This window comes from Centroberyx affinis, unplaced genomic scaffold (genome assembly GCF_046629955.1).
Source record: "Centroberyx affinis isolate AG114_WGS23_722 - 3 ecotype Tasmania unplaced genomic scaffold, CSIRO-AGI_Caff_v1 ptg000116l_1, whole genome shotgun sequence".
Taxonomy (NCBI): domain Eukaryota; kingdom Metazoa; phylum Chordata; class Actinopteri; order Beryciformes; family Berycidae; genus Centroberyx; species Centroberyx affinis.
The window spans coordinates 37,361-61,963 of record NW_027278817.1 but is presented as its reverse complement, the minus strand read 5'-3'; the positions used below and the strand labels follow the sequence as shown (position 1 = coordinate 61,963).

Below are 24,603 nucleotides of genomic sequence, written 5' to 3'. Positions count from 1 at the left end.
AAGCCTGCCAGAACAATTGCTCTCAACAAGAGAACACCGAGCCCCAGATGACAGATGAGCTGGAGTATCGAGTGGTACACTGGCCCAGAAACACACACACACACACACAGAATAGTAAGACCATAGGGCAGACATCGCAGGTCTTTGCCATGCTGATGACGTAGAAGGGGAGGTCAGGGCTGTGATTGGAGGAGAGGGCCAGCACTAAGAGGATTGAGGGCGCCAGGCTGTGCCTCCCACTGCACATCACGTGCTGATGGGTAGTAGGCCTTTTTTTCCCTCTCTCGCTCTGTCGCTTTCTCTCTCTTTTCCTTCTTCTCTCTCTCTGGTTTGTGGGGAACAGTTCAGTGCTGCAGCTATTCTCAGGGATCCTTGCATTTCAAGGTCAGGCCAGGTCTAGCAGCTCAGCGTAGACACAGCATCTAAGACCCCGACGCTGAACCACACTCAAGCATAGGGTCCAAACTCCACAGCTCCCAGTAAGAAACTCGGCAACAACTACAGGTTAGGCAGCACATACACACAGCCAGCAGCCCTTTCTCACACATTCTTAACTATTCTGCTTGACAGCCTCAAATTAGACTGTAAAATCACTTTCTAGTTTCCAGTCTAGTTAGTCTCTACAAATGTGGGCCCTGAGGAACAGAAGGGAAAAATCAGATGTTCAGAAGACAGCAGTGGATTTAGGATTTACATGCTGCTCATCAAGTTAAGACTGGTACCCAGTGCTGGGCTTGTAACTCACCCCCAAAATTTGCAATTGCATACTTTTACTGAATTATTTAACTCGATCACTTCTGTGAATGAACAGGGAAACCAAACAGCGTCAATGTCCAAGGTTCTTGTCATCCTTTTGCTTGATATCAAAAGGAGCAGGAATATTTCTACCCAGAGAAAGTCTGCTCTTCTGCCATTTCACATCTAATCAAACTGTGGGTGAAAGGATGACAACCAATTATTAAGAAAACAAATTGTGGGGATGGTGGTAGGATAAAGAAAATTAAGCTTCACTCTGATCTCTCACTTATATTTTGATGTGAGTGATAGCATAGATTAACAGCACATTTTTTGATTGGTTGCTGTAATATTATTACTGACATTGAAATAGAAATTCATCACACTACTTGTAACTGGGAAAAGTAATATTCCAGTAATCCATTACTTAGCATCACATTACCACCCAATACTGTTGGTAACTGACCCACTCAAGTAGAGCCACTGACAGGCCTAGACACTGGCCTATTATCACTGAGATCACTGCCTCTGTGTATGTGTGTCTGTCTGTACACACATACACACACACACACACACTCCACTGCCCCAGCACGGCAGATCTGTCACTGCCTCAGATCGGCTTTCCTCTCTTCACTCAATTATTCATGTGGTGTGTGGCCTGGCTGGAACATTATTCATCAGCTGGCTGGATCCAGTTCTCCTCACTGGTGCAGCCTCACAACGGCAGCTAGACATAACCCTCTCCCCTCTCTCTGTGAAACACTACACCTTGGATTATTTATAATGCCTCCCGGCAAAGACTGAGCTTCCCTGATGACGACAGACAAACAAGGGGAGCAGTGTTGTTGTCATTACCCCATTCGACAAGTGATGTTTGACGTTGCGCTCATTTACATTCATCAGCCTGTCAGCTTATGCTGGAAAATGTGATTGGAGGTGACAGCAGGGGTGAATAAAGCAGTGGTCCTGTTCTGGGTCTTTGACATGGGTGATGTTAGGTAAGAAGGACAGCTGGTGTAATCAGCTGGTGCTGTATTCATCCCAGGCCTCCTCCGCTGTCCCTTGAGAGTGTGATAATGCTGGAGAACAAAGCTGTATTAAACCAGAGGGTTTCTAATCAGCAACACCCTGGGTTGAGCTACAGCTGAGGCCTCTGACTACCTCAGTGAGCCGTGAGTGTATGCTTTACAATGCTTTATGAATCACTACTTTGACATTAATAGGATTCGGCAGCCATGATGCTTCACATCAATTTCATTCAATTTCCCTGAGCAGTGGGGATGGGCAAAGGTTGATATTTGTACCTGTCCCTTCCTGTTGACTCCGATGATGCCGGCGGTGGCCTCGTGTGGGGCGGTGACGAAGATGGTCTCGCCACTAATCCGGTTCATGTAGATGCAGGTGCCTGTCTCCAGGTCGTACAGGTGGATGTAGCCGTATTTGGTGATAAGGAAAACCACATCCTGCTTGGAGCTTATCTGAGAAGAGCGGAGGAAGAATTACATACCACCTGCATGTGGTATAAAATGACCTAATTTAAACCTATATGGTCTATTATGCTTAAAAGCAGCAAATAACCGCCAAATCATGAAAAGCTTCAATTCCAAGGACGTTCTGTCACAAAATCATCCTGAAGCTGAACTAGATTCGTTCCCCACCAAGGGCTGGTCACAGTGACCTTGTCTAACAGTGTAAACGCCGTGAGGAGGCTAGAACAGGGGATGAGTAACAGGAAGGTCATCGGTTTGATCCTTGGGAGCAACAGTTCAAGAGAGTAGAGGAACGCAATGGTATCTGGATAGTTGACCCAACCAGCAAATGATTCATCATGAAGTCAGTGAAATCTATAAAGAGGGCACGTATTGTCGCTTTCACCTGTGAAGACATACATTTCTGCTGTGTATCGTTCAGCAAAGCACTTAACTCCCAAACAGCTCCAGCAAAGCCTGCTTTACAGCTTACACGTTGCCACTAACAAACCTATCATGCATAGGCCTACATTATAAGTGTGAATGCTTACTCTACGGAAAGAAATTGGTAATCTGTCAGCCAAGATTACTAATTTCACAGTCTCTACGCCAACTGGTCAATTTAGGACCTTTTAGTGCTTAGTCTGCTCCATACCTGCATGGCCACAGGGAAGTCGTTCTGGGCTTCTGGAGGGAAGAACACATCCACTGCTTTCTTTGGAAATGGCTGGTTGCCAGTTGGTGGGGTCCCCACTTCAATGATGTGCAACTGCGTCACAGAGAGAACACAAGAGAGATCACAAAGTTAAGAGGTTTACCAAGGAGAATGCCTACTCCATTAAAGTTTCCCCTATATGTGATTAACATCAATCACCTTCCCCCCCGCCTGGCCTCTGACAGCGAAGCAGAACAGAGTGGACTCCTCTGCATTCCCCTCCATCTTGAATTGAGCGAAGCTGGCAGCATGGCCCTCGATGGGCTGAGAAACCTTCCTGTCTACGGAGTACAGCTGCATCGCTCCCACCACACGGTTTTGCTGAAACAGGCAAAAACAATACATATAAATACGCATTACAAACACGGGACTGGCTATGCTATAGGTAGAGCTACAGCTTTGCATACGTGTGCATGTTTACGTATGTATGCAAACAGGGCTATTTATATCCCCCGCAGTGTGAAAATGTGCCTTGCTAGACAGGTACAATTCTGTATCATAGAACTCAATGCGTTTGGAATTAACCCCAAAGACATGAGCAGCTAGTTACCTGGGCGGAGATACCGATAAGCAGGAGCCATTTCTGCTTGGCATCAGTGCGGTAGTTGATGATCTGGCAGCCTGCCAGGCTGGAGTGGCGGTCGAAGACTTTGACAGGCTGCGAGTCGCCCTCCATGCTCCAGTGGTAGACGGCGTTGTCAGTCACAAGTGCCACTGTGTTGAGGGAGATCCACTTCCAGAAGGTGACGTCGTCCGTCATGGTGTGCGCCTTCATCTTGCTCTTCATCTCAATGTTGAAGATCTGAAGGGTTTTGGCGGCTGTAGAGAAGGAAAGGGGCAGGAGCCGAAGCATGGAACAACACGTTATGGCTTCCGACTTCAGTGAGACAACACATACACACATAAATCAAGACAAATGCACATACACGTGGGAAAAGGTAAATACCAAATTCCACTTGAAAAGGGAGAGTCAAGTTTGAAATATTGGTAGTCATGGCTCAGAGATCATCAGGCAAGGATGCCATGACTGACAGATAGGGGTGCCGTTCATGCTGTAGTCGGAATTGGCCTCATATCTGAAGGAGGCCCTGAAAATTGTGATTGTGAGAGAACTGACATAGGAAAGAAAAGGAAACGTCAATTCAATTACAGCCTCCAGTGAGGCTACAGGGACTGTCATTGTCACATCTATATCACAGGCAATTAAGTATATGGTTACAAATTATTTTTTCCTTCCTGCGCTTCTAGTAGCCAATCCAGTGGCTAAAACAGAGAAAAGGTGAGGGGTACTCCGTGTGAGTGACTGACTGCATGTGTGCTTCTGTCTTTCCATAATCGTAATCTTAATGCCAAAGGAAATATCTGTACTCTGTAATAATATCTGTAATGTATAGTCGCTTCGTCCGACTACTCGGCCCACCCCATCAACTGAATAGCCTTTATAAAAGAGAGACAAAGCAGAGAAAGAAGAAGCAAATCACAAACAACTCACAAAAAGGCAAACACATCTGCATCCGGGTCAAATATAGTAGATTAGGACAGCTAATAAGGTACTTGTGGGCACAATTACAGGGAAGGGGTAAATATCAAGCAGTGAAGGGGCTTTTAGGGACAAGCCTCAAAGAAAAGGTTTCAAATAATGATTATGGTAGATTTTTCACAACTGAGGTTAGACATGTTTTAGGGTTGTCTGGATAACAGACCAGTGACTAAATGTTTAGAAAAAGGTTCACTCACCTGCATTCTTTGTTTTATTAGTTGGGGTGAATTTAGTGAGCTAAAGCCTTATTAAGAAGCAGTGTGAATTCCCTGTTTGTTCATTATTCAGTATTCATCGACGAGGTGAGAAAAAGCAAAGACCAATGCATTAGCACAACCTTCAAAATAATTTTGCCATCACTAAGCCATGAGATCAGAGTACGATAAGCAGTGTAGCAAATGTACCATTTGCAGCAGCAGCCAAATTTAAAAGAGCAAGCAAATTGAGTTTTTGATTGAATCACGTTAAGCCGCTGGAGGTGTGTGTGCATTGGGTCCATCCTTCAGACACAGTTACATGAAAAAAGTTCAAACTTGATACTGTGTCACATGACGGGGTCAGGTGAGGAGCATCATATGGAAGATTGAGCAGGGAAGGGTCAACAGTAGGGAAGGAGGGGTCTACGCTGACTAAATGCAGATTAGGGAGGAACAGATAGGTACTACTGGAGCTTTCTATACACCTATATACCTCATCACTCCATCCACCACAGAGACAGAATTGATCACATAAAAATAATCACAACTAATCTTCCATAATCTCACAGTTCATGGCTGACGAGAATGTGCATTGCTCGGATTCTACTGTATTTGCTCTATAATGTTTAACCAGGCAGCATAATCTGCAGTGATGCAAGTCTTGTAACGTTCAGCCCTTCTGTATGCCCCCCCTCTGTATGTCACATGATGTGAGCTACAACTCTATAAAATTCAGCATGCAATTCACAGCTGCACATTGTACTATGTCCTCCGATTGTATCTCAGTCAGCGGGTGAAGCTGTGCCCTCATCGTAGACACTCTAGCCGGAAAAACGTCCCATCCTGTCCTTTCAGCATGCCAAGAATGTCTCTTTTGGATACATTAGAAGCACTTTGACTATGATTTAGAAGCTACACACAAACATACCCTGAGGCACCTGCTCATTTCTCCAACCATTCATGCTACCACCACCCCAAACATAACCCATAATACAAATGACATTACCTCCTGACATTACCTCCTCACTGTAAAACAACAACACTAATTGATGTCCACCTGGCACGTCTACATGACATCATTATGTTCGAGTCTGGATTGTTGGTGGTTCAGACAAATGACAAAAGCCAAATGAGCTGGGGTAAACCACGGGGTCACAGAGAACCGGTTAGGGCAGAAGATCTTAAATGTTTTAATGTCTAGGTATACATTAAGCTCCACAGACCTCTATTTGAATACGATTTTGACCTCTATATGGCAAGATTTTTGTTGTTGTTAATTATACATTCTAAGTGGGATCATTTCTAGTGAATACAATTATAGTGAAATTAAACTATTTCTCATTTGGCTGGGAACCCCCTGGAACCCTCTCAAGGACCGGTGGGGAGATATTTGGGCCTTTGAGAACCAATGATTTAGGGCGTAAAATTGTAACCAGAGGGAGATGGTCTGTCCAAAATCCTAGGAATGACATTTGATAGAGATTTACTCAAGCTGTTTGGCTCTTGAAATCCTGTTTTAATAGGTGGACAGGGACGAGGCCAAGAGTTGAACACACTTACACATATGCAAACACAAGGCTCTTATTGGATCTGCTGGCCTAAAGCAATCAAAGCACTCTTTAACTTTAAATGCCGATCAAATCTTAGCCAATCTAACTTTCACACCCCGACAGGCCAGTCTGATCTCTTCAGAGGGCATTATCCATAATCTCTCCACCACCAGTTCACTGCTCATCTGGGACTACTCATGATGCGATGACGTCCCTTCGGGCACACGTGGAATCAAATCAATACTGCTAACAGATGCCGTTGGACTTCCCACACAGGTTACAAATTAAGTCTACGTCCTCTGATAGTAGGAGCAATCCGTAATCTTCAGCCCTTGCAGTAATGACTACTGAATGGTAGAAATCTCACTTTTATAAAGAAATCCAATAGTTGTTCAAAGCTAGCTCAGAAAAACTAGTGTAGTATGAACTAACCAATATGAAACACAGCTGGAAAATAAAAGTGAAACGACGGGTTTGGGTAGGCCTAATTACAATTGCACACAGATGGAGGAAGACAGGGATTTCAAAATGGAAAATGAAAAAAAATTGTGAATTAAAATGAAATCATAAATTTACCCACAATATTTCCACCCCTAAAACAGGTTCTAAATCACTTGTACAACTAATAAAAATGATGGAATGCCAGCAAGCTATAAGGCTGTGAAAGCTAAATCCTGTTTACGCAGAAATATTTCCAATAGCGTAACTGTGAAAAAGTTTCAGATATCCAAAAAAAAAAACTTATGGAAAATAATTAGAGCAAGGCTATTAACCTTATAGGCTCACTTCAAGAACATTTTACCTAATACTGAGCTGAAAAAAATGTGACCGGTCCTACAATGGATGACAAGGTGATGACAGCTTTATTTGTATGCAACTGAAGAGTGATTGTGTGTGTCTACTAAAGCTTGTGTGCTTATCAAAATTGAACAGGGTAATTTCTGAGCTGAGTATTTTGCTCGTGAATAGTGATTTAAAAACAGGATTTATACTTCCACAATGAAGTAGTTAAATTTCAACTCACCGTCTGCATACACATAAGAAAGCAGTAAAGAAAAAAAAAGAACATACAAAAGACAAAAACAGACAAAAACAAAAACAACACAAAAGTCAAAGCAATTATGGCTGCTGGACAAAAAGGATCAAAATATGCTACTTTGACTAATTAGAGGACAAATGTTTGGGGAAAAACAGATACATGTTGGCCAATAAAAAACTACTTTACAACAGAAAACTAAAGTAGCTGGATGTATGTGGACATAAACAGATGAGAATTGTTTCAAAATATTCTTAAGCACTAAATGGATAATGTTGCTATATTGTACAAACATGTCAAAACTGAATGACGGAGGCCCCTTAAAGGGGTTAGTTAAGATACAACATTGAAACAATATACTATAATTCTTCTTAGAGAGTCAGTGTAGCAAGAGAGATGTGGCTGACACTGGCAGCTTTGCCATACCTTTAAGTGCGATGACCTTGCTGGCGGGGTTCATGATGGCGCTGTCGGCGGAGATGGGCCTGCGGATGGGCGTGTTGGGGTCAGCCATGTCGATGATCACCACCTGGGCCTGCTCACCCACCTTCTCACGGATACAGATGAACTTATCCGACTCCATGGTCAGGGTGCTGAAGCCTATGTTGGCCGGATTAATGCCCAAGTTTTGGAGCTAGGAGAGCAGAAGGGGGGGAGTTTAGTTTAACAGAAACAGGCTGCAAAAGCTCACAGTTAAATTAGACACCATTTGAAATCTATCTGAAAACAAATCTATGACAAGGGGGAGGTCAAACTCCTTGTGCCACAATGTAATCTCCATGCTGCTACTCCAGAACTAGTAGTTCTAGTTAATTTTAATTTCACTGCAAATTTCCCAAGAGATGCCAAGGGAAACGTGGCAAAAGAAAGGGGAGAAAAGGGGAGTTGCCAGACAACTGAAAGACTTTGAGGTGTTGCGGTGACTATCTCATATCAGTCAGATGGTTCTTGAAAGCCACAATTACCTTGTCAACCTGATAGACAGTAATAAGAGTTTTGAACAACCAGAAGACTGAGCACGCCTGGTCCTGGCTGAACAACAACAGCATCCAATGTGAGGGCTTCGACCGCCGGCTCAGCTGCTCCCCACAACCACAGCCAAGCCGGTGAGGTCACCGAGCCTGACACAGAGCAGCAGCCCTGTGGACACATGGAGCTGTGGACCGGCCATGATGGCTGGAGAGCTGGGCTGGGTGGAGAGCTAATTCAAGGCCAAGTTCTCAAAGCACTGGCCAAAGAGGAAACTACAACAGTCTTACAATAACATTGCAGTCTCATTGCAGTCCTTCTCAAAGCTGACTTCAGTATTTTCATGACTGCCAGCAGCTTATCAGGTGCAGTTTGTCAATACTACGTATAGCACTATGCCTGCATTAAAAGGCAAGTTAGCCAATTCAAAACATGGGCCTTAAAAAACATCTATGATGAAGACATTGACGTGAAGCTAAATAATGTGCAAGGGTTATTCCAATGTCACAGATCTTTGAGGCTGGAGCACCCAAAATATAAGTGTACAAGAGTTTATCAGTTCTGCCGAAGTTTCCCTGATCTTTGCAAATTTATAACGGTGCAATAAGTTTGGGGTACTTGTGGGATGGAATTTTGTTAAAATATCATAATAATATCATAAACTGTATGACATATTTTGTATTACCTAAAAAACCTAATAAAAAAAAAGACTGAACAAAAAAAAAAGTTTCCCTGACCTGCTGGTGACCTGGTAGGAGAAACAACATGATACACAGACACCCTGTCTTGCCTAGTATGAGGGACATACAGAGGCTTAACCTGCACGAAAACAAAAGCCTGAGGCTGTGGGTGAGCAGCTTAGCAGCACATATCGCCAGCACAGCTCACTGCCAAGGCTGGCAACAGGGCATCCTGCCCGCCTCATACAAACCCTGACACAGCACTACCTGCTGAGGGCGGCAGCATGGTGTGGCTGTACTGGCCAAGACAGTACTGGGCAGAAGTGTTGTCATGATACCAAAATTATGACTTTGGTACTAGTACAAGCCAAAGTATCATGGTTTAAATTATAAAATGAAACCGCTGCAAACCAAACTGAAACAATAAAAAAAATGTGCAATGCGCATTTAAACCTAAAATAACATTTAATGACAAAGTGGTTTGAAACAAAATCATCACACAAATTAAAATTAAGACTATTCCAGCCGTTGATGACACTTTTGTGAAGTAAAAGTGAAGGAAATGAAACTACAAAGAGTATCCCACAGGACATATTTTTGCTGTTGCAACTTCCCCCTACTTTTGCAAGCTAGCAGCAATACACCACAGTTGTACAGATGACACATACATTTATCTGAAGCCATCTGGAACATGATTTTCTGGTAAAATGTGAGGCAAACTTGAGGCAAATTGCTGTGCAAATAAACAAGGATTGTGTGTTAGTTTTATGTGGCCTGATGATAATAATTATGACACACTGTAAACAATGCAAAATAAAGTAAGGGTTTTCTAAAAACTCTAAAGTAGTTCTTCTCAAATCAGGTAATGCCGTACTTTTTGGTATCGTTACTGCAACACAACTTGCACAGAGTAATGTTAACATTTGACATGTCAAGTAGGCTGACTTGAGGACAAAACCAGCTCACCTGCAAGGAGAGACTTTCACACCTCACAGGCTGACAACAAATTTATATTTGAGTCTCCATTTTTATCTTTTACGACCCTCCAGAATAAAACTGAATTCATTTGGCAGTGTTCTGCGTGTTGTTTGTTGTTGTTAATCTGCCACAGCAACACTCCTCCTCGAGTTACAATTGGGGACTGCGGGAGAAGCATCGTCTGCTCGATCCTATAATCCAAAAACCAAATGCTTTCACATCTCATAGGACTGAGCTCAAGGAACAGTCAGTTGCTATGAAGAGAAACAGGAAATGTCCAACAGAGGTTGGAAAGGAGAGAAGTACAATAGGCTATGCCGTGTTACTCTACACAGAACATACCTATAGTACACTGTGCTTCCCCACTGCCATGGATAACTGATCATGATCAAATGACAGAGAAACAATAAAGACCAATTACCTTGAAACAATGAAGAAATGTTCTAATCTAGGCTACATTCTAATGTTCTGTGGCAAATATTAATGATCGCTACAAAAAGTAGTTTTGTGAACACAAGCTGGCTCCCTGCCAAAGTGACTAGTAGGCTTGCCAGCGACAGCCACAATTTACCCGCATGTTTTGTGCCTAGTGTTCATTTCAAGCCTTGTTAATGATAAAAGGGCTATGGTAGATGGCTGCTTTTCTGACAATATGAGTGGCTCCATTATCAACAATTTGGCATGGCTGACTCCTAATCAGCAAACACAAACCACAGTTCCAGGAAGTGCTCAACGAAATGGGAGCACCTTTTATCAATGATGGGACACACCCTCCCCCACAGCCCAGCCCCACCCACATTCTTTCACTCATGTGTAACCTGGTTCCCTCTCAATGACATTGCTACAAATTACCTCATAGGACAAGTGTTGCTACCAGTTTTGAGGAAAGAACTGAATACTGGCCTGTTGCAATATTTCACCTCAGTGTTCATGTTTTTTTTATTATTGAGGGTGACATCATACAGCAACGTCACTGCAGCTTCCATGCCTCTTATCACTGCTGCTGTCCAGTAAAAGGAGCCTTGTTTATCTAAGCAGCATTCATTAGTATTTATTCAAACACCAGACAAAGGGAGAAGCAGCCCCCAGAGAGAATATGATTCATCCCTGAGTAAAGCTGGTCTCAATGACAACTGGCAACGGTTTGTTACATCAGCACACGAAAAGACACAGTGACACTAGAAATGCTACCATCTCCCTAGAGATGACCTTGGACGTATTCAAACCAAGAGTGCACCAACATTCTGCCTTTGTAGCAATATTAAAATACCCTATTTTAGTGGCTAATATCTAAGATTTTATGAAAAGAGCTGTGCCAACTTCAGAATTTCTTCAAATCATCCTTCTAGTCTCTCTGTAACAGCTGCAAAGACTGAGGTGTCCTACACCGGTGGTAGTAATCCTGCTAGACAGCAGGAGAGAGGAGGGTTATCCTCTCAGTCATTACACAATAGTTTTCTAGACAGATTTACATGCTCTCTCTCTCACTCTCTCTCTCCCCCATCTGCCGTCTATGTGGTTCCGCAGGAAGCCCTTTCATTCACAATGAAAAACCCTCGTAAAACAGGAAAGAACAACAGGCTCACAGCTTGTCCTAATCACAATGAATATGTTACCTCTGTCCTCTGGAATAAATAAATAAATACTCAGACAGATGTTACAAAGCTGGATGGTGGACCGCACCACAGTTTGGTCTGTCAGACTGGTTTGCTATGACAACACTATGGTAAAACACTGCTGTGGGCTAACGCCGCTGTGACATCAATGAGTAGGAATTTGGGTGAAAGCAGGTCAAACCAGCAGCGCTACAACCAACCTGGAAATTCACTCATTTAGTCTTGCCTGTCCTGGCTGCTGCTTTTAGCCTCATTGTTAGCACAAGCTCTGATGGACACATGCTAGCTCTAGGTCTTTGATTCCAGAGGCAGCTAAATAGCTGTATTAAATATGAAAGGACAACAAACACAATCAACAGGGAAGAGAGGTGTAGATCACAAGAGAGCCTTGACAGAGATGTGAGGGAGAGCATCAAGGTTACTGTAGCACGACTTACGAATTTATCTGGCGAGTGCGTCTTCATATGAGTTCAATGCCACAACAGCATCATGAAAGGGAGAGAGGGGAACAAAAATGATAAGAAGACGGCAGTTCAGAGAGGGAACGCCAAAGAAAAAGTAAGAGAAAAAACAATGTCTAGTACATGAGGAAGGAGAGATGAAGAAATATGGTACAAAGAATGTAAACAGAGAAAGAAAACAGTGTAGTAAGGAGGAATAAGAGAATCAATGTACATGAGCACAGGGAGAGAGCAAGCATGGCTATTATCTGCATAGGCTAAGCTGCTGAGAGCAGGCCAGCTCAGCCAGTGCAATGGGAGCAACAAACTGCCAACAAGAGGCATGGTGACTCACCATTAGGCCTCTCACACCATCCATTACTATCATCACTCCCATGACAAACCATTAACTCCACCCCTCTCCCCCTCCCCTCTCCCTCCTTTCTAATCACTTTCAAAAGGCAAACCCTTCACTGCGTCTTCAATGACATGACATTATAGTAGGGCATGTCCCAAATTATTGGCTCCACAAGGCAAATTTCTTGTAGCAGCAACAGTACGGGAAATTGCCATGCACATCAGTAAAAGGTTGTGTGTGCCAAATTAAAACCTGCTGGGCTAATGTCAACCAACACACAAGACAGCTGGCTAGCTGCCCTGCAACATTATCAAGACAGTGTCAGGAAATGACTGCCATATTCTGCTAGCTCGCCGGATATTATATTGAGGAATTATTGAGGTTACATCACCTCTGTGAAAGCTAACATAATGATCTACTACTGATATGCACAGGTAAGTTGGCATTTGCCACACCTCCTCTGAGAAAGAGAGTCCTAAGCAACACAAGCAAAAACAGATTATCACAATTTATGAAATTCTGAAATTCCAATGGAGATAAAAAATTATTTAGTGGATACAATGTCCTATATTTCTTGGCTATCAGGAAAACTATAGTGACCAACACAGACACAGACTCACCACCCAGCTCAATCTGTCATTACTGGGCTGAGTGGAGTGAACCTTCACTCCAATTGCACCAAAGGAGCTACGATCATAAGACAGGAAGCTCTCCCTTTTATCAGCACTGTTCACCATGTGAGCTAGTGCACTGTGGAAAAAGGCCAAGAGTCATCAACTCAAGTCCAAGCAAATCTCATCGCCTCATCAGGGGAATGAGAACTAATGGGAAAGATAATGATCATCCCCCACATGGAGTTCACTCACTCACACATAATTTAACTTTGGAGTGGAAACGATATTTTCTCCCTCTGATGTGCTGAACCATGGCAGACAGTAATCTAGCCCAGAAGACACCGCGCTCTCGCACAAGGAAGCAATGTTAAACTGAAAGTAAAACATCCTATTCAAAACCTTGGGCTGACAGTAAGCAGCCACATCAACATGACACTGCAGCCTAGTCTATCTGCACTTGTTGCTGCTAAACCTTAAAGAGATCAGGAATCAGCCCCCAGATTTCAACTATTCCTGCTGACCCCGAGGGAGCCCCATCTGTTGATTTGACCCATCTGCTCTTCCTTCGATGGAAAACGGCACCTTGCTCAGCAGAAAAAAGCCCTGTATGTCCTGCACATGTAAAGTTCAAGGCAGGGCAGGGAAGGATGTGCTATGTAATGTGCTGAGGCTTGCAGCGCTTCGCTGCAGCGCTCCACAACAGGAAACCAGGAGCCCATTGTCTACAAGGGCTGAAACAACAGGCCGACTTGGTGCTGCCTCCTCCACTACCATGTGACACTGGGAGGGTGACATGTGACCAGTCCAGGGGTGAGGAGGAAGAGGGCTGCCCTAACGGTTAGATAAAGGGAAAGAGAAGGGCGAACAGAAGGAAGGAATGCATGCGTTTGTGGACTCCATCCATCCCCACTCCAGTTCTGCTGAGGTGGTTTTGGGACTGGAGTTTCCTTTTTCTCCCTAAATGCATGCTTTATTGTACATTTGAGTGGCGTGGTGGAATGTCAAGTGTTCAGCAAATCTATATCCTCAGTAGCCTGTCACGAGATATCAGCAGGTCAGTTACCGACAGAGTTCAAAGTGCACCGTGCAAACCTTTTAAGGTGATGTTTAGAGAGCATGACACAATAAAAACTCCCTCCCAAGGTTTTAGCAGCATTTAACAAGGCAAATGGTAAGGGGGGAATGGTATATGCAATTATAACCATTTAAATTTACTATCATATATGACTGAAAACAATAAATCTGGACCATGTGCATACAGTTGACAGCCTCCTGGTGTAAGGCCCTGTTCAGACCAGAAGCGGAATAGACGCGTATCAGCTGCGTAGCCCGCTTCCTTACAATACAATGAAAACACGCTGTAGATGGTCATATTTGCATCTTATCACCACAGAATAATCAGTGACCAACCTACCAATGTCTTCCCTGTTGTTGTTATTGATTAATATATGTGCACTGATGCAAATTCTAAATGTAACAGTCAATGTAGGAAGGTGATCATATCTGGTTTTGAATTATCACTTGCCTTTTGAAAATTGGGTCTGTTATTTAATTGTCACAAAAAAAATGAAAATAGATGTTTAGGATTTATTATTTACAACACAGAGGGGGAGAGTGAGAGACTTATAGGTCTGATAGGTTTGTTCAAAGATTGCCTAATTACAACACTGGCTGAGAAAAATCCTACATAAATAAACGGGGCTGCCTTGATGCGAGAGAGTCTGTGGAGAAAGTCAAGAAGATGGATATAAAGTTAATCCCTGAAGTGGAAAAGCACAGTGAGCCGTCAGCATTGTTTCTGCAAAGACAACATTAAGGCTTGGGAAGTTGTTACACAATGCATGTACAGCCTATTTTCACAGGGTATTTCTCCTCTGTGTAGTGTGTACTCAGGGAGGTCTGCTGGAGAGGAGCTGCACTGACATACACTTCTGGTCTGAACAGCCCAGCTGCGACTGGCGTGCAGAAATCCCACTACATGTCCATTACACTTCTGGTCTGAACAGGGGATACATTACTGTTCTCATGCTCATCCCTTGGTGCAAAGTGTCCTAACATTGTCCCAACACTGCCAGGATTCCTCCAATTCAAATGCCATCTTTTCAGAGCATTCAGGGAGCTCAACGAACATAACTCTTCCTAGGACCACAACTTCTTCAATTAAAGCTACCCAGGCGGTTGTATAAACATGTGACTGGCAATAACTTGACACTCTTTCCCCTCATATCTGCCATCTGAACCAATTCGTAAATTCCTCTAATGTTTATGGCTCTGTTCCAATCAAAGCCGAGTGTTCTCTCTTTCTCTCTTTTGAACCAATGAACCACAATCAACAAATCTAATACAAAAGTTAGATGGTGTGTGTGTGTTTCCCTGTGAATTTGGCTAGAGGATGACTTGCTTTGTCAACATAACAGATCACTGTGCATAGTTACGCAAACCAGTCACATATTGTAGAGAAAAGTTGATTAACAAATGTGTTTCACCATTTTATTACAGAATTGTATATCAAATATTGTGTTGAATAAACCAACTATTTGATAAGCTAAAGCCATTGGTTTTTCCTTCTCCAAATCTTCAACAGGACCTATCTGGCACCAGTAAGGAAAGTTGACTTGTCAAACCCTGTTCTGTTACTAAGTACTATTTGCAAGGGAAGCCTTTGTCAACACAGAATAGCTATAATGTCATCATTCCATAAACAGGATCCAAGACCCATTCTTTTCAAGATACTGAGATCCCACTACCAGGAAAACTATAGAAAGATATGAGGCATTAAGAAATAGCCATTTTTATTGTACATCTGCGAGAAGAAAGTTCTTTAAAACTGGAGTCAATACTCAGCTGTATAAATGGATGATATATAAAAATGCAAGCTATGCAAGTGGACCGGATGAGTGAGAACACACAATTGCAGAGGGGGGGAGAGGGAGGGAGGAAGAGGGAGAGAGAGCGAGAGAGAGAGCGAGAGAGAGAGAGCAGACCAAGGGAAATGCTTGCTTTAATGCAGCCGTGGCCAATGTACAGCTGGCTCTGTCTGGCCACAAGTCCAGAACAAATCAGAATCCTGCGTAAAATGTCAAAAGGCATTTTGAGAATTGCTTGGGTCAACTTTATTTTGATATTACCCTGTGGTAATAATCACACACAAAGATGGCCAGCTTCATGGGGGAGATGTAAGCTATGGTGCTGCTTGTTATCTAGCTTTCAAGTCAACTTTATCAAAAGGAAGGGGAATGAAAGGGGTATGCCCAGAAAACAATGCAAATGACAGGTTTTGAGAAAAAAATTGTGCTTAGTTGGCAAATGGAGACCCAAGTTATAGCCTACCATTTACTAGCTGGTACTACTGCTGAAGCCTAACAGAGTCAAATCTCTTTAATAACAGGGCTACTGTTTTGATATCACATCTAATGATACAGTAAAGTTTTAAGCCTCTCAAAAAAGTAACAGATATTTGTATTTGTTCAAGCACATACAAGATTAAAATATAGGGTTACACTGAAGTGTTGGCATGGTGAAAAAGAACTGCTTTAATGTATAGGTATAATGGCGTTTACTGTATATACAGAAGAAATAAAAAATAGTGCCCCTATTGACATCATATTTGAGAAGTTGCAATACTGGGGCTGATCAAAATCACTGGGTTCAATCAGGATTAACTCATATGTGCTAAAGCAAGCTGGGTTGGCTGAACAAATATGCTATATCTGTACCATGTACAGGAGTCATGGACCTGATGGTTTTGCTGGGCCTGCATGCTGCACCTCCACAGCTGAGTGAGAAATCATGACACCACAAACACCACAAAGCAGACACCAGGAACCGACGTCAGGATAGACTCTCCAGGATCATGTGACCCTACTGTACCATTGAGCGGAGGGAATTCTCTTCCTGCTGCCTGTTTCCTGGGTGATCCAGTGAGGAGGCACGCCAGCACCATATAGCACCTGACAGCCAGCAGGATTTATGGACAAACTCCACAGGATGAGTGGACATAAACCAGACAAGCTGACTGATACCTGCACCACAAGCCTCTGCCGTATAAATAAATGACCTACACGAATCCCTTGCCTCTTCATTTTCACATCACATTCATCCGCTCTAAACTGCTCCATCTGAAGGGCAATGTGGGGACAATATTCTGCATGAGCTGCTCATGTGGTTGCATGCTGTGAAACATGCATGAAACAGCATATGCAGGTCATGCATTAGTGATAGTAGCTGGAAATCCCTTGGGTGTTCATTAGTCCCACAATGACCTTGACAAGCCAATGACACAGAAATCAGGGAATACGCACAGTTTCACCCTGGAACTTCTTATCACTGAGAACTACAGTGTGCTACAGTAAGCACACGAATCTGAATTAAATGCAACATAAGCTACTTTGTGATTATGAAAAAATGCACACACAGGAAAGGCTACCTCATGTCTATGTGAAATGCTATACATCTTACTCAAGAGCTACTATTGATGATACAATTCCACTATCAGAGCAATAGAGCACACAAAGAAGTAGTGGCTTGATTGCACAACAAGCCTCTCCCTGGGCTGCAGGTAAAATATTGCAGTGCAGTTCAGTTTCAATGCACAGAATTACCAACACAATAATTCACCACTTCTACCTTGCTCTATCTTTTCACTCCCACTCCTGCAATTAAGGGGACTTGACAAGGGACTCAAAAGCCACTCCATAATCTTTGCATTGTAATTCCACACATAAAAGGCCTTTGCACAGCTTTGTTAAAGTAAGCCTCCATACAAACTCTTGTGATATACTGTATATTAACTTATCAAATGCTGTCACATAATCTAAGATGGTAATAATGTAGAGTGCAGTGCTACTCTGAGACTCATGTGAACTTGTGAGAGCGGAGGAAATGCTACAGGTCTCATTTGTATTGGCCTCACCACTAGACACATCTGCAAATCTGACAAAATCTGAGAACAGCCTTCCACCAGCTTTGCACATGCAAAGCACTTTTTTTAATCCTGGCCATTCTCAAAAGATCTATACTTTGAGTGTTAGGGCAGCAGTGTTAAGGTAGAATGTTGGCACAGTACGTAGGGAGATCAGAGCCCCCATTTCGTCAAGCATCCACACTGGTGAAGTGTTGTTGATCAAGACGCTGAATCCCTAACAACTACAAGGGCACTGTTCTGTAGCTGACCCTGACCTCTGACCTCCCTGTGAAGGGAATCATGAGAAAAGATAATTTCCCTATATGGGTCAACAAAGTATCACATTATCATAATCCCTCCGTCATTATTATTATTATTAAATTCTGAGCACAGAACACAGACAGCCCCTTCCAGAAATGAGGGAAAAGTAGATAAACTTCAAACTGCCTAAATCATTGGAAGGATGTCTAGAATCAGGCCCAAAGCCTTCAGTCTTACCAAGCTGTGAGTGACAAAGCGTTTTGTGTTCAGACCAGGCTATTCACCGAAACAAATGCTTCATTATATTTAGAAAACAAATAAACCAAGTTGAATAAACAAATGATTTTCTTGAAGCCAAGAGGTAGGCGGATCGCATGTCTCATTTTGAAGCTCGACTGAAACACCAAAGACACTATGATTAATTCATTAGCTCAGAGATCTTGCAAGCCAGCACTCCTGATCCAATCCATAGGCTTTGAGGGGCATGAATGTTTTCCTCTTCCTCAACCTGACCGACTGGCAGTTTAATGGGGTTACAATAAAGGTGTGGCCATTGAAAACAAGAAACAAGCATTAGTCCAATATTTACAGTGAGGCTACATAATCAAGGCAAACCAAAGTTGTCAATTGGAGTGTCATAGAAATATATGAGCGTTTTTACTGCCACGTCAAATCGAGGTTTTGGCTGAGACAGGAGAAACTGAAAATACGTTACTGCCAAGCATCAACCTAGTTTCCGCGGCTACAAATGTTTCAGTCGCAATAGATTTCACACATTTCCTGAGCTAACCTTGGCTGAGTTATTTAACGTGGCTAGTCAGCTTGCTATCTGACAAGCCAACAAACCACCAGACCAGTGCTATAGGTTGCTTGCGAGATAGCCTTGTCGAGATAGCCGGCCGGTCACTTTAAAAGTAACAGTGACACATATTTTAAGGTCATTTCGAAACCATAGGAATGAACCAACGGTATAAGTTGAAATATTTTCAATTTTGTATGTTGCTGTGCCATAAATATATCAAGTAAGGTGGGAGATTTCTAAACTCGTTATTGTGGGGTAGCATTTTATTCTATGATGTACTAACACATTGGAGATTTATAATTCAGCCGTTATAACTATCATCGCTATCGCAGCACGGAGGGTGAACATTAGTAGTATTGCAATCGATACTCCGGACAGACGAGTATTGTATTTCTGAGAAAGCTTGTTTTAAACACACAAGACGTTACATGTTACCATCATTGACTACGACATTACAACAATATTTATTTGCACCGTGTTCATTCACTGCAGATTTTCATCATTTACACCCAGAACAAGGGTGGCTAGCTAACGTGTTAGCACGAAAGCTAGATGCTAACTCAGATAAACGTCATCCACAGTGGCTAGGTAGTTAGCTTAGCTCGCAATAGCTAACTTAGCCTAACTAGCGAACGCTAGCTTTTCCTTACACTAGAAAAGTCTGTAGAGTAGCTGGCAACGCCGTAGTTACAATTAAGTGATTGAGACGGAAACACACAGTTTACCAAGCAGTTTAACCATTCATTCATCAACATACCTGCAGGTGCTCCTGAAAGCGGATAGGCAGGATCTGAGCCATGGCGGTTCCTCTTACTCTCCTCCTGTTTCTTCTAACGCTAACAAACTACGGCTTCTTCTCTCAGATCCTAGCCGGACAGCCAGGGAACGGCTACTCTAAAGTCCAAATGAATTAATTCTTAGTATTGCTTAAAACGTGTTGTCGGTGTGATGGTGATTTTATTCGTCCTTTAACTGTTTACTTGCGAGCTTCCCCTGGCTAATGACTGGCTGCCGCTACACCGACTCCCTGGACCTGCAATGGCGGTGGAGGTTGGTCAGCAGAGAAAACATCCCGGAAATGGAAGTGCACTTACTGAGGCGGATGAATATCGACTCACACTTTTTAAAAAGTACAACCTCTCGTATACATTTACCATTTCATTCGCATATTTTCAGTTTTACATATTATCTTTAAAATTTCGACCAGGGACAATGTATTTCTGAAATAAAAGATAAAATGAGGGATGTGAAAAATGGCACTATTTCTTTCTCCTCGCCCTTTGATTTTTGCCACATCATTCGTCTTTGTGAATTAACGTCAGTTCTACGTATTGTACACTTGTTCCGCTCAGCCAATCAGAGCACTCTGCGCACAGCCCAGAAATTCAACTTTTTCAAGCCTCAAAGAAATAGCCTGTTCTCTATACAACAACATTTATGCATTGAAATTAAGTCTTCTGTGCTCCCAGTGGCTAATAATATGCTAATAATAAAGTGATACTTTGTTGACTCTACTAGGGAAGATCTCTTTTCACTTGTTCCTGTTTCTTTTGTTACAAATTACTTGATACATAAGTACATAATTGTGTATTCAGAATAGGGCAGTTTATGGAAGCAACCTTTACCTATTCTCATAAACGGTTGTGGCACTAATTGATAATTGATAATATCAATGTCAAACCTTTTGAATGTTCATAAACACGTGTGCGTGTGTGAAAGGAGGAGGGGGGTTAAGAATGCCTGGGCAAGGCTGGCTTTGAAAGCGTGGACTGGAGAAGTGAGCAATTATCACTTTCCCATGTGCTCGGTGGAATAATGCGTTTTAGTGGGCAACTTCCGTGTGTGCATGTGTGTAACTTGTGCGTGTGTGTATGTGTGGGGCGGGGGAGGGGGGTAGGGGGGGTCTGTCTGTCTGTCTGTGTCTGTGTGTCTGAGGGTCTTTGGGTATGTGTTCAGGTCTGAGTAAATAAAAGAAAAAAACAATAATTCCACTACATGTGTTAACACTGTCCTGCCAGGTGGCTAACAGGGCTAATTCTTCATGGGCTCGGGTGGAATCCGTACCACCCCTCTTTTTGTCCTAGACTGTATATTCAACCGTTCACAGCTTGCAAGCAAATCAAAATATGCTTACACAAATACTTCCTGAGAACTGAATCATCCCTCTTACACCAGGGTGTTTGAGTGCATTTTTTATTGGTCAGCAGGGCTCCAGCCTGTCTAGTAGCAATGGTTTAAACATCAGTTATGTTATAAGCCTATCCTTTCTTCAAATGATAGAAATGGGAGACAACAAATTAGATGCCGTAAAGAGACCTGTTATTTCAAATGATTCCTGACAATACCATAAACATGCCTGGTCTCAAATAACAACATTTCTGTCATGATAATCTGAGAAATCTTCATATTTTAGCAAATAAGCACCTGTCTGGAATAAATGCCTGGTCCAAAAAATAGTATGTAGGTAATGTAGGTAGTTAGGTGACAAAACAGCATCAGAACATGCCTCACACAGCCATAACATTACTGAATCATGCATTTGTATCTTGTAATATGTGGCCTTATGTACTTTTACGCAGATAAATGCAATATTTAAAGTGTGATAAAATAAAGCAAATAAATACCCCGGCTACTATTAGATGGTTATGGTTTTTAATAATGATGCCTTTCCAAAAGGTTTGTCAGCAGAATTTGTCTATTCTTGTCAGTATCGTGCAATGTTATGACTCTGTTGGGTGGAGTGTGCGCCCCAGTGATCATTTCCCCTTTTTACGTCCACAATTTCTGTTGGCACAGGATGTAACATTATTGCTCAATTTAAAACTGCAAGTTGGGAAAGCTGTCCCTGCAACTTGACAGTGGAGCTGACCTCTTAGCAGGGATACCAATATCTGCTGAGCCAGCATCTGCCTATGGCTTCTGAAGAATGGAGTGGTCATATTAGTCAATCACACACCATGTTGACTGGGGAAAAGTTTAGGTTCCTAAACTTTTTCCTGCAAAGGTTGGCCAAGTAGAGGCGCTTTAGACTGCAGACTCCTATTTCAAACATTTTTTGTCCCAAGAAATCCCATCCGAGAAGATTATTGTTGTTTGTCTGTACAGTAGGTGGGAAGATAACTGCGGGAAAAGCGAAACCTCTGACCAAAATAGTCCTTTTTATACATTCTTTCATTGTGCTAACCTCCACTGAAAAAAGTAAGAATAGAATTGGGACGAGCTCATTTTAAAGGAATTGGTTTGGAGATGACAGCCAAATCAATGAACCAGGTTAGTGCCTCCTTGAAAGGAAAATTCACTTTTTTTTTCACTATTTTTATCCACTGGATTGTTCAGTTTCTGGTTTTTGAACATGAACAAGTCTATCCCAAATTTTATTCAGGTGTAAAAGCTCAAAAACATTCTGGCAGTCCACAACATCAGCCTCTCACCCATTGTCAGCGGAGCAGCTCAAAAGTGTATCCGTTCATAACATCATAGGACTCATTCACACAAACTGCATATAGCTCTTTGTCAGGCGAAAGCCCCATATGTCTCCAAAATGTCAACTTTTGAGGAACTAAGAAAACAGCCTTGTTTGTAGCTTGACAGCAATGCATTTTGAAGTTCATCTAATGGGTTGGCAAAAGGTTTCCGAAACCAAAGGGTTGTAGAATGTTATCAACCCATAGAGGACCATGTAATCCTTCAATTGAAGATAAAACAAGAAAATCAGGAAAATTGTATTATGAGGTTTCCATCTAACAACAATGATAATGCATTTATACACAGAGAACTTGTCCCTTTGTGGTTTCACATTATCATTAGCAGATTACAATTCATGTTCAATTTATCATACTATCAAGAACATGCAAGCAATGTTTTTAAATTTGGCTGAAAATGCAGGGAAATGATGTTGAAATTCTCCATTCCTGAAAGATAATGCAATCTGTGGTTGTTTTTATTTTTCATAGTTTCTGTGCTGTCATAGTAATGCATTGTAATTGTCCCAATGGTGTCAGCTTGGGAACTACTGGACACATCTGGATTGTGGTCCGTCCAGCAGGATCCTCTTGCCTCTTGCTCTACTCAAAAAAACAGACTGAAGCATTTCATAATCAGATGTTAAGGGGAAGAGTTGGGTGTAAGGGCAAATGCATGAAAAGCATGTATGTAGCATGTATTGACAAGGTGATAATCATCTTAATGTGATCTTTATGATCTTGGTTGATACATATTTAGTTAAAATAACTCATAACCAACATTTATAACCCATTTTTCCTATGTACCTTCCCTTAACTGCAAGGACTTGTTACCTGTTAAATCTTACCACAATTCATATAGAACTGGGGGATGCTACACATCTAAAATCTTAATTAGTATTACAGGAACATCTGCTCTTAGCACATAAAAACAACCCCATAAAACAATAATACATTTTGACTGCTGAACACAAGTAGTGCAATAGCATTTTGGAGCAAACAGTTATGAATGAATAATTGAATAATTGTTTTTTTTGCTATTCCAGAGCATAGATTAAGAGGTTTCAGAAGAGGCCAGTTACTGCTGAAGCTGAAGGAGGAAAACAGAGAACATAAACAGCAATTCCCCAATTCTTTCTCCCCAAGACAGAAGTTTATTCTCCCACCCTGGGACCCAATCTAATAAAAAAATATTATGGGTATCAACCAGAACCATATATTTTGTTTCCTGACCTACAGTTTCAGGAGCGAAGGGTGTAGTGGACGGCTCCCTGAATAGACCATTCACGCTGCCGTTGCCATGGATTCAGAGACCCAGGAAACACGAGACACAGTCGCTCACAGAGAAGCCATGTGTGTCATGATAAAAGAGTGGCCTTCGGACTCTGCTGCGAGGATGTCACAGGCTGAGATTAGCCTCAGGCTCCATGCAAACCAAGGGCAGCGCTGTTTCACTCTGCAGCCTTTGCCCTTGTCAATTCCTGTAGCCGTTCCAATACGATGCCTCCTTCTCCATTTACGGTAGCTCAGACGCTGCAGCACCAGGAAGAGTCAAGTGAGGTCCAGCACGGATCAGTGCAGCACCGAAACCATGGCTGGTCTGCAGTAGGCTATGTGTAGCAATTGAGATGAGATGAGGCTTACAAAAAGGTAACTGTCCCCTTTACGGATTTGTGACCGTTAGGAGTCTGTGCTTTGGCAAGGTTTTAGGCACAGATGGGAGCTCTGTGTCTTCCTGTGGCTGGGAGGATCTTGTCAGTGATAAAAAACGGGGAGAGGGGCTGACACTGGGATCCGGAACTAGGATTGAGAAGTCCCATAGAAGCCCTATTGGCTTTTTGCCTGCTCTCTCTCTCTCCCTCTCTCTCTCTCTCTCTCTCTGTGTATGAGTCTCTCTCTCTTTCTCTCCCCACTCCACTATAAGAGAGCACAGGTGGGGGGAATGTCAACCTATTTTTGCAAAGCAAATATCATCACACACACACACACACACACTTTTTCTTTTGTCTGTCTGTGTTATTGGTCCTCCGTGGCTTTGCTATAAACAGTAAATATATAACCTCTTCAGTGGTATTGAGGTGGTAATAACACACTTTGTGAGTAATATAAACCTTGTCTCATTTTGCAGGTTCAGGTTCATTGAGCTCCTACTTCGACTTTGTCATGTGAGGATGGTAATGCCACATCTCGACTGTAATTTCTCAACCAGCATGCTTGCTGCCCTTTATGTGATGTTCAGATTGTCCTAAAAAATAGTCTATGTGCCAAGTGAAAATGGA

General features: G+C 42.5%; 1 protein-coding gene across 1 annotated transcript in view; it reads right to left on the bottom strand.

The window, feature by feature from the left end:
- cltca (clathrin, heavy chain a (Hc)) overlaps positions 1–19,910 on the bottom strand; it is a 40,583-nt gene extending 20,673 nt beyond the window's left edge. The window contains exons 1-6 of the mRNA XM_071527709.1: positions 19,621–19,910; positions 7,669–7,876; positions 3,470–3,738; positions 3,079–3,240; positions 2,860–2,973; positions 2,040–2,213 (exon numbers count right to left, since the gene is read on the bottom strand). Coding sequence (XP_071383810.1) covers positions 2,040–2,213; positions 2,860–2,973; positions 3,079–3,240; positions 3,470–3,738; positions 7,669–7,876; positions 19,621–19,662 — 969 coding nt within the window. The 5' untranslated portion in view covers positions 19,663–19,910. The remainder of the gene's footprint in view (positions 1–2,039; positions 2,214–2,859; positions 2,974–3,078; positions 3,241–3,469; positions 3,739–7,668; positions 7,877–19,620) is intronic.
- Between the last annotated feature and the right edge of the window lie 4,693 nt (positions 19,911–24,603).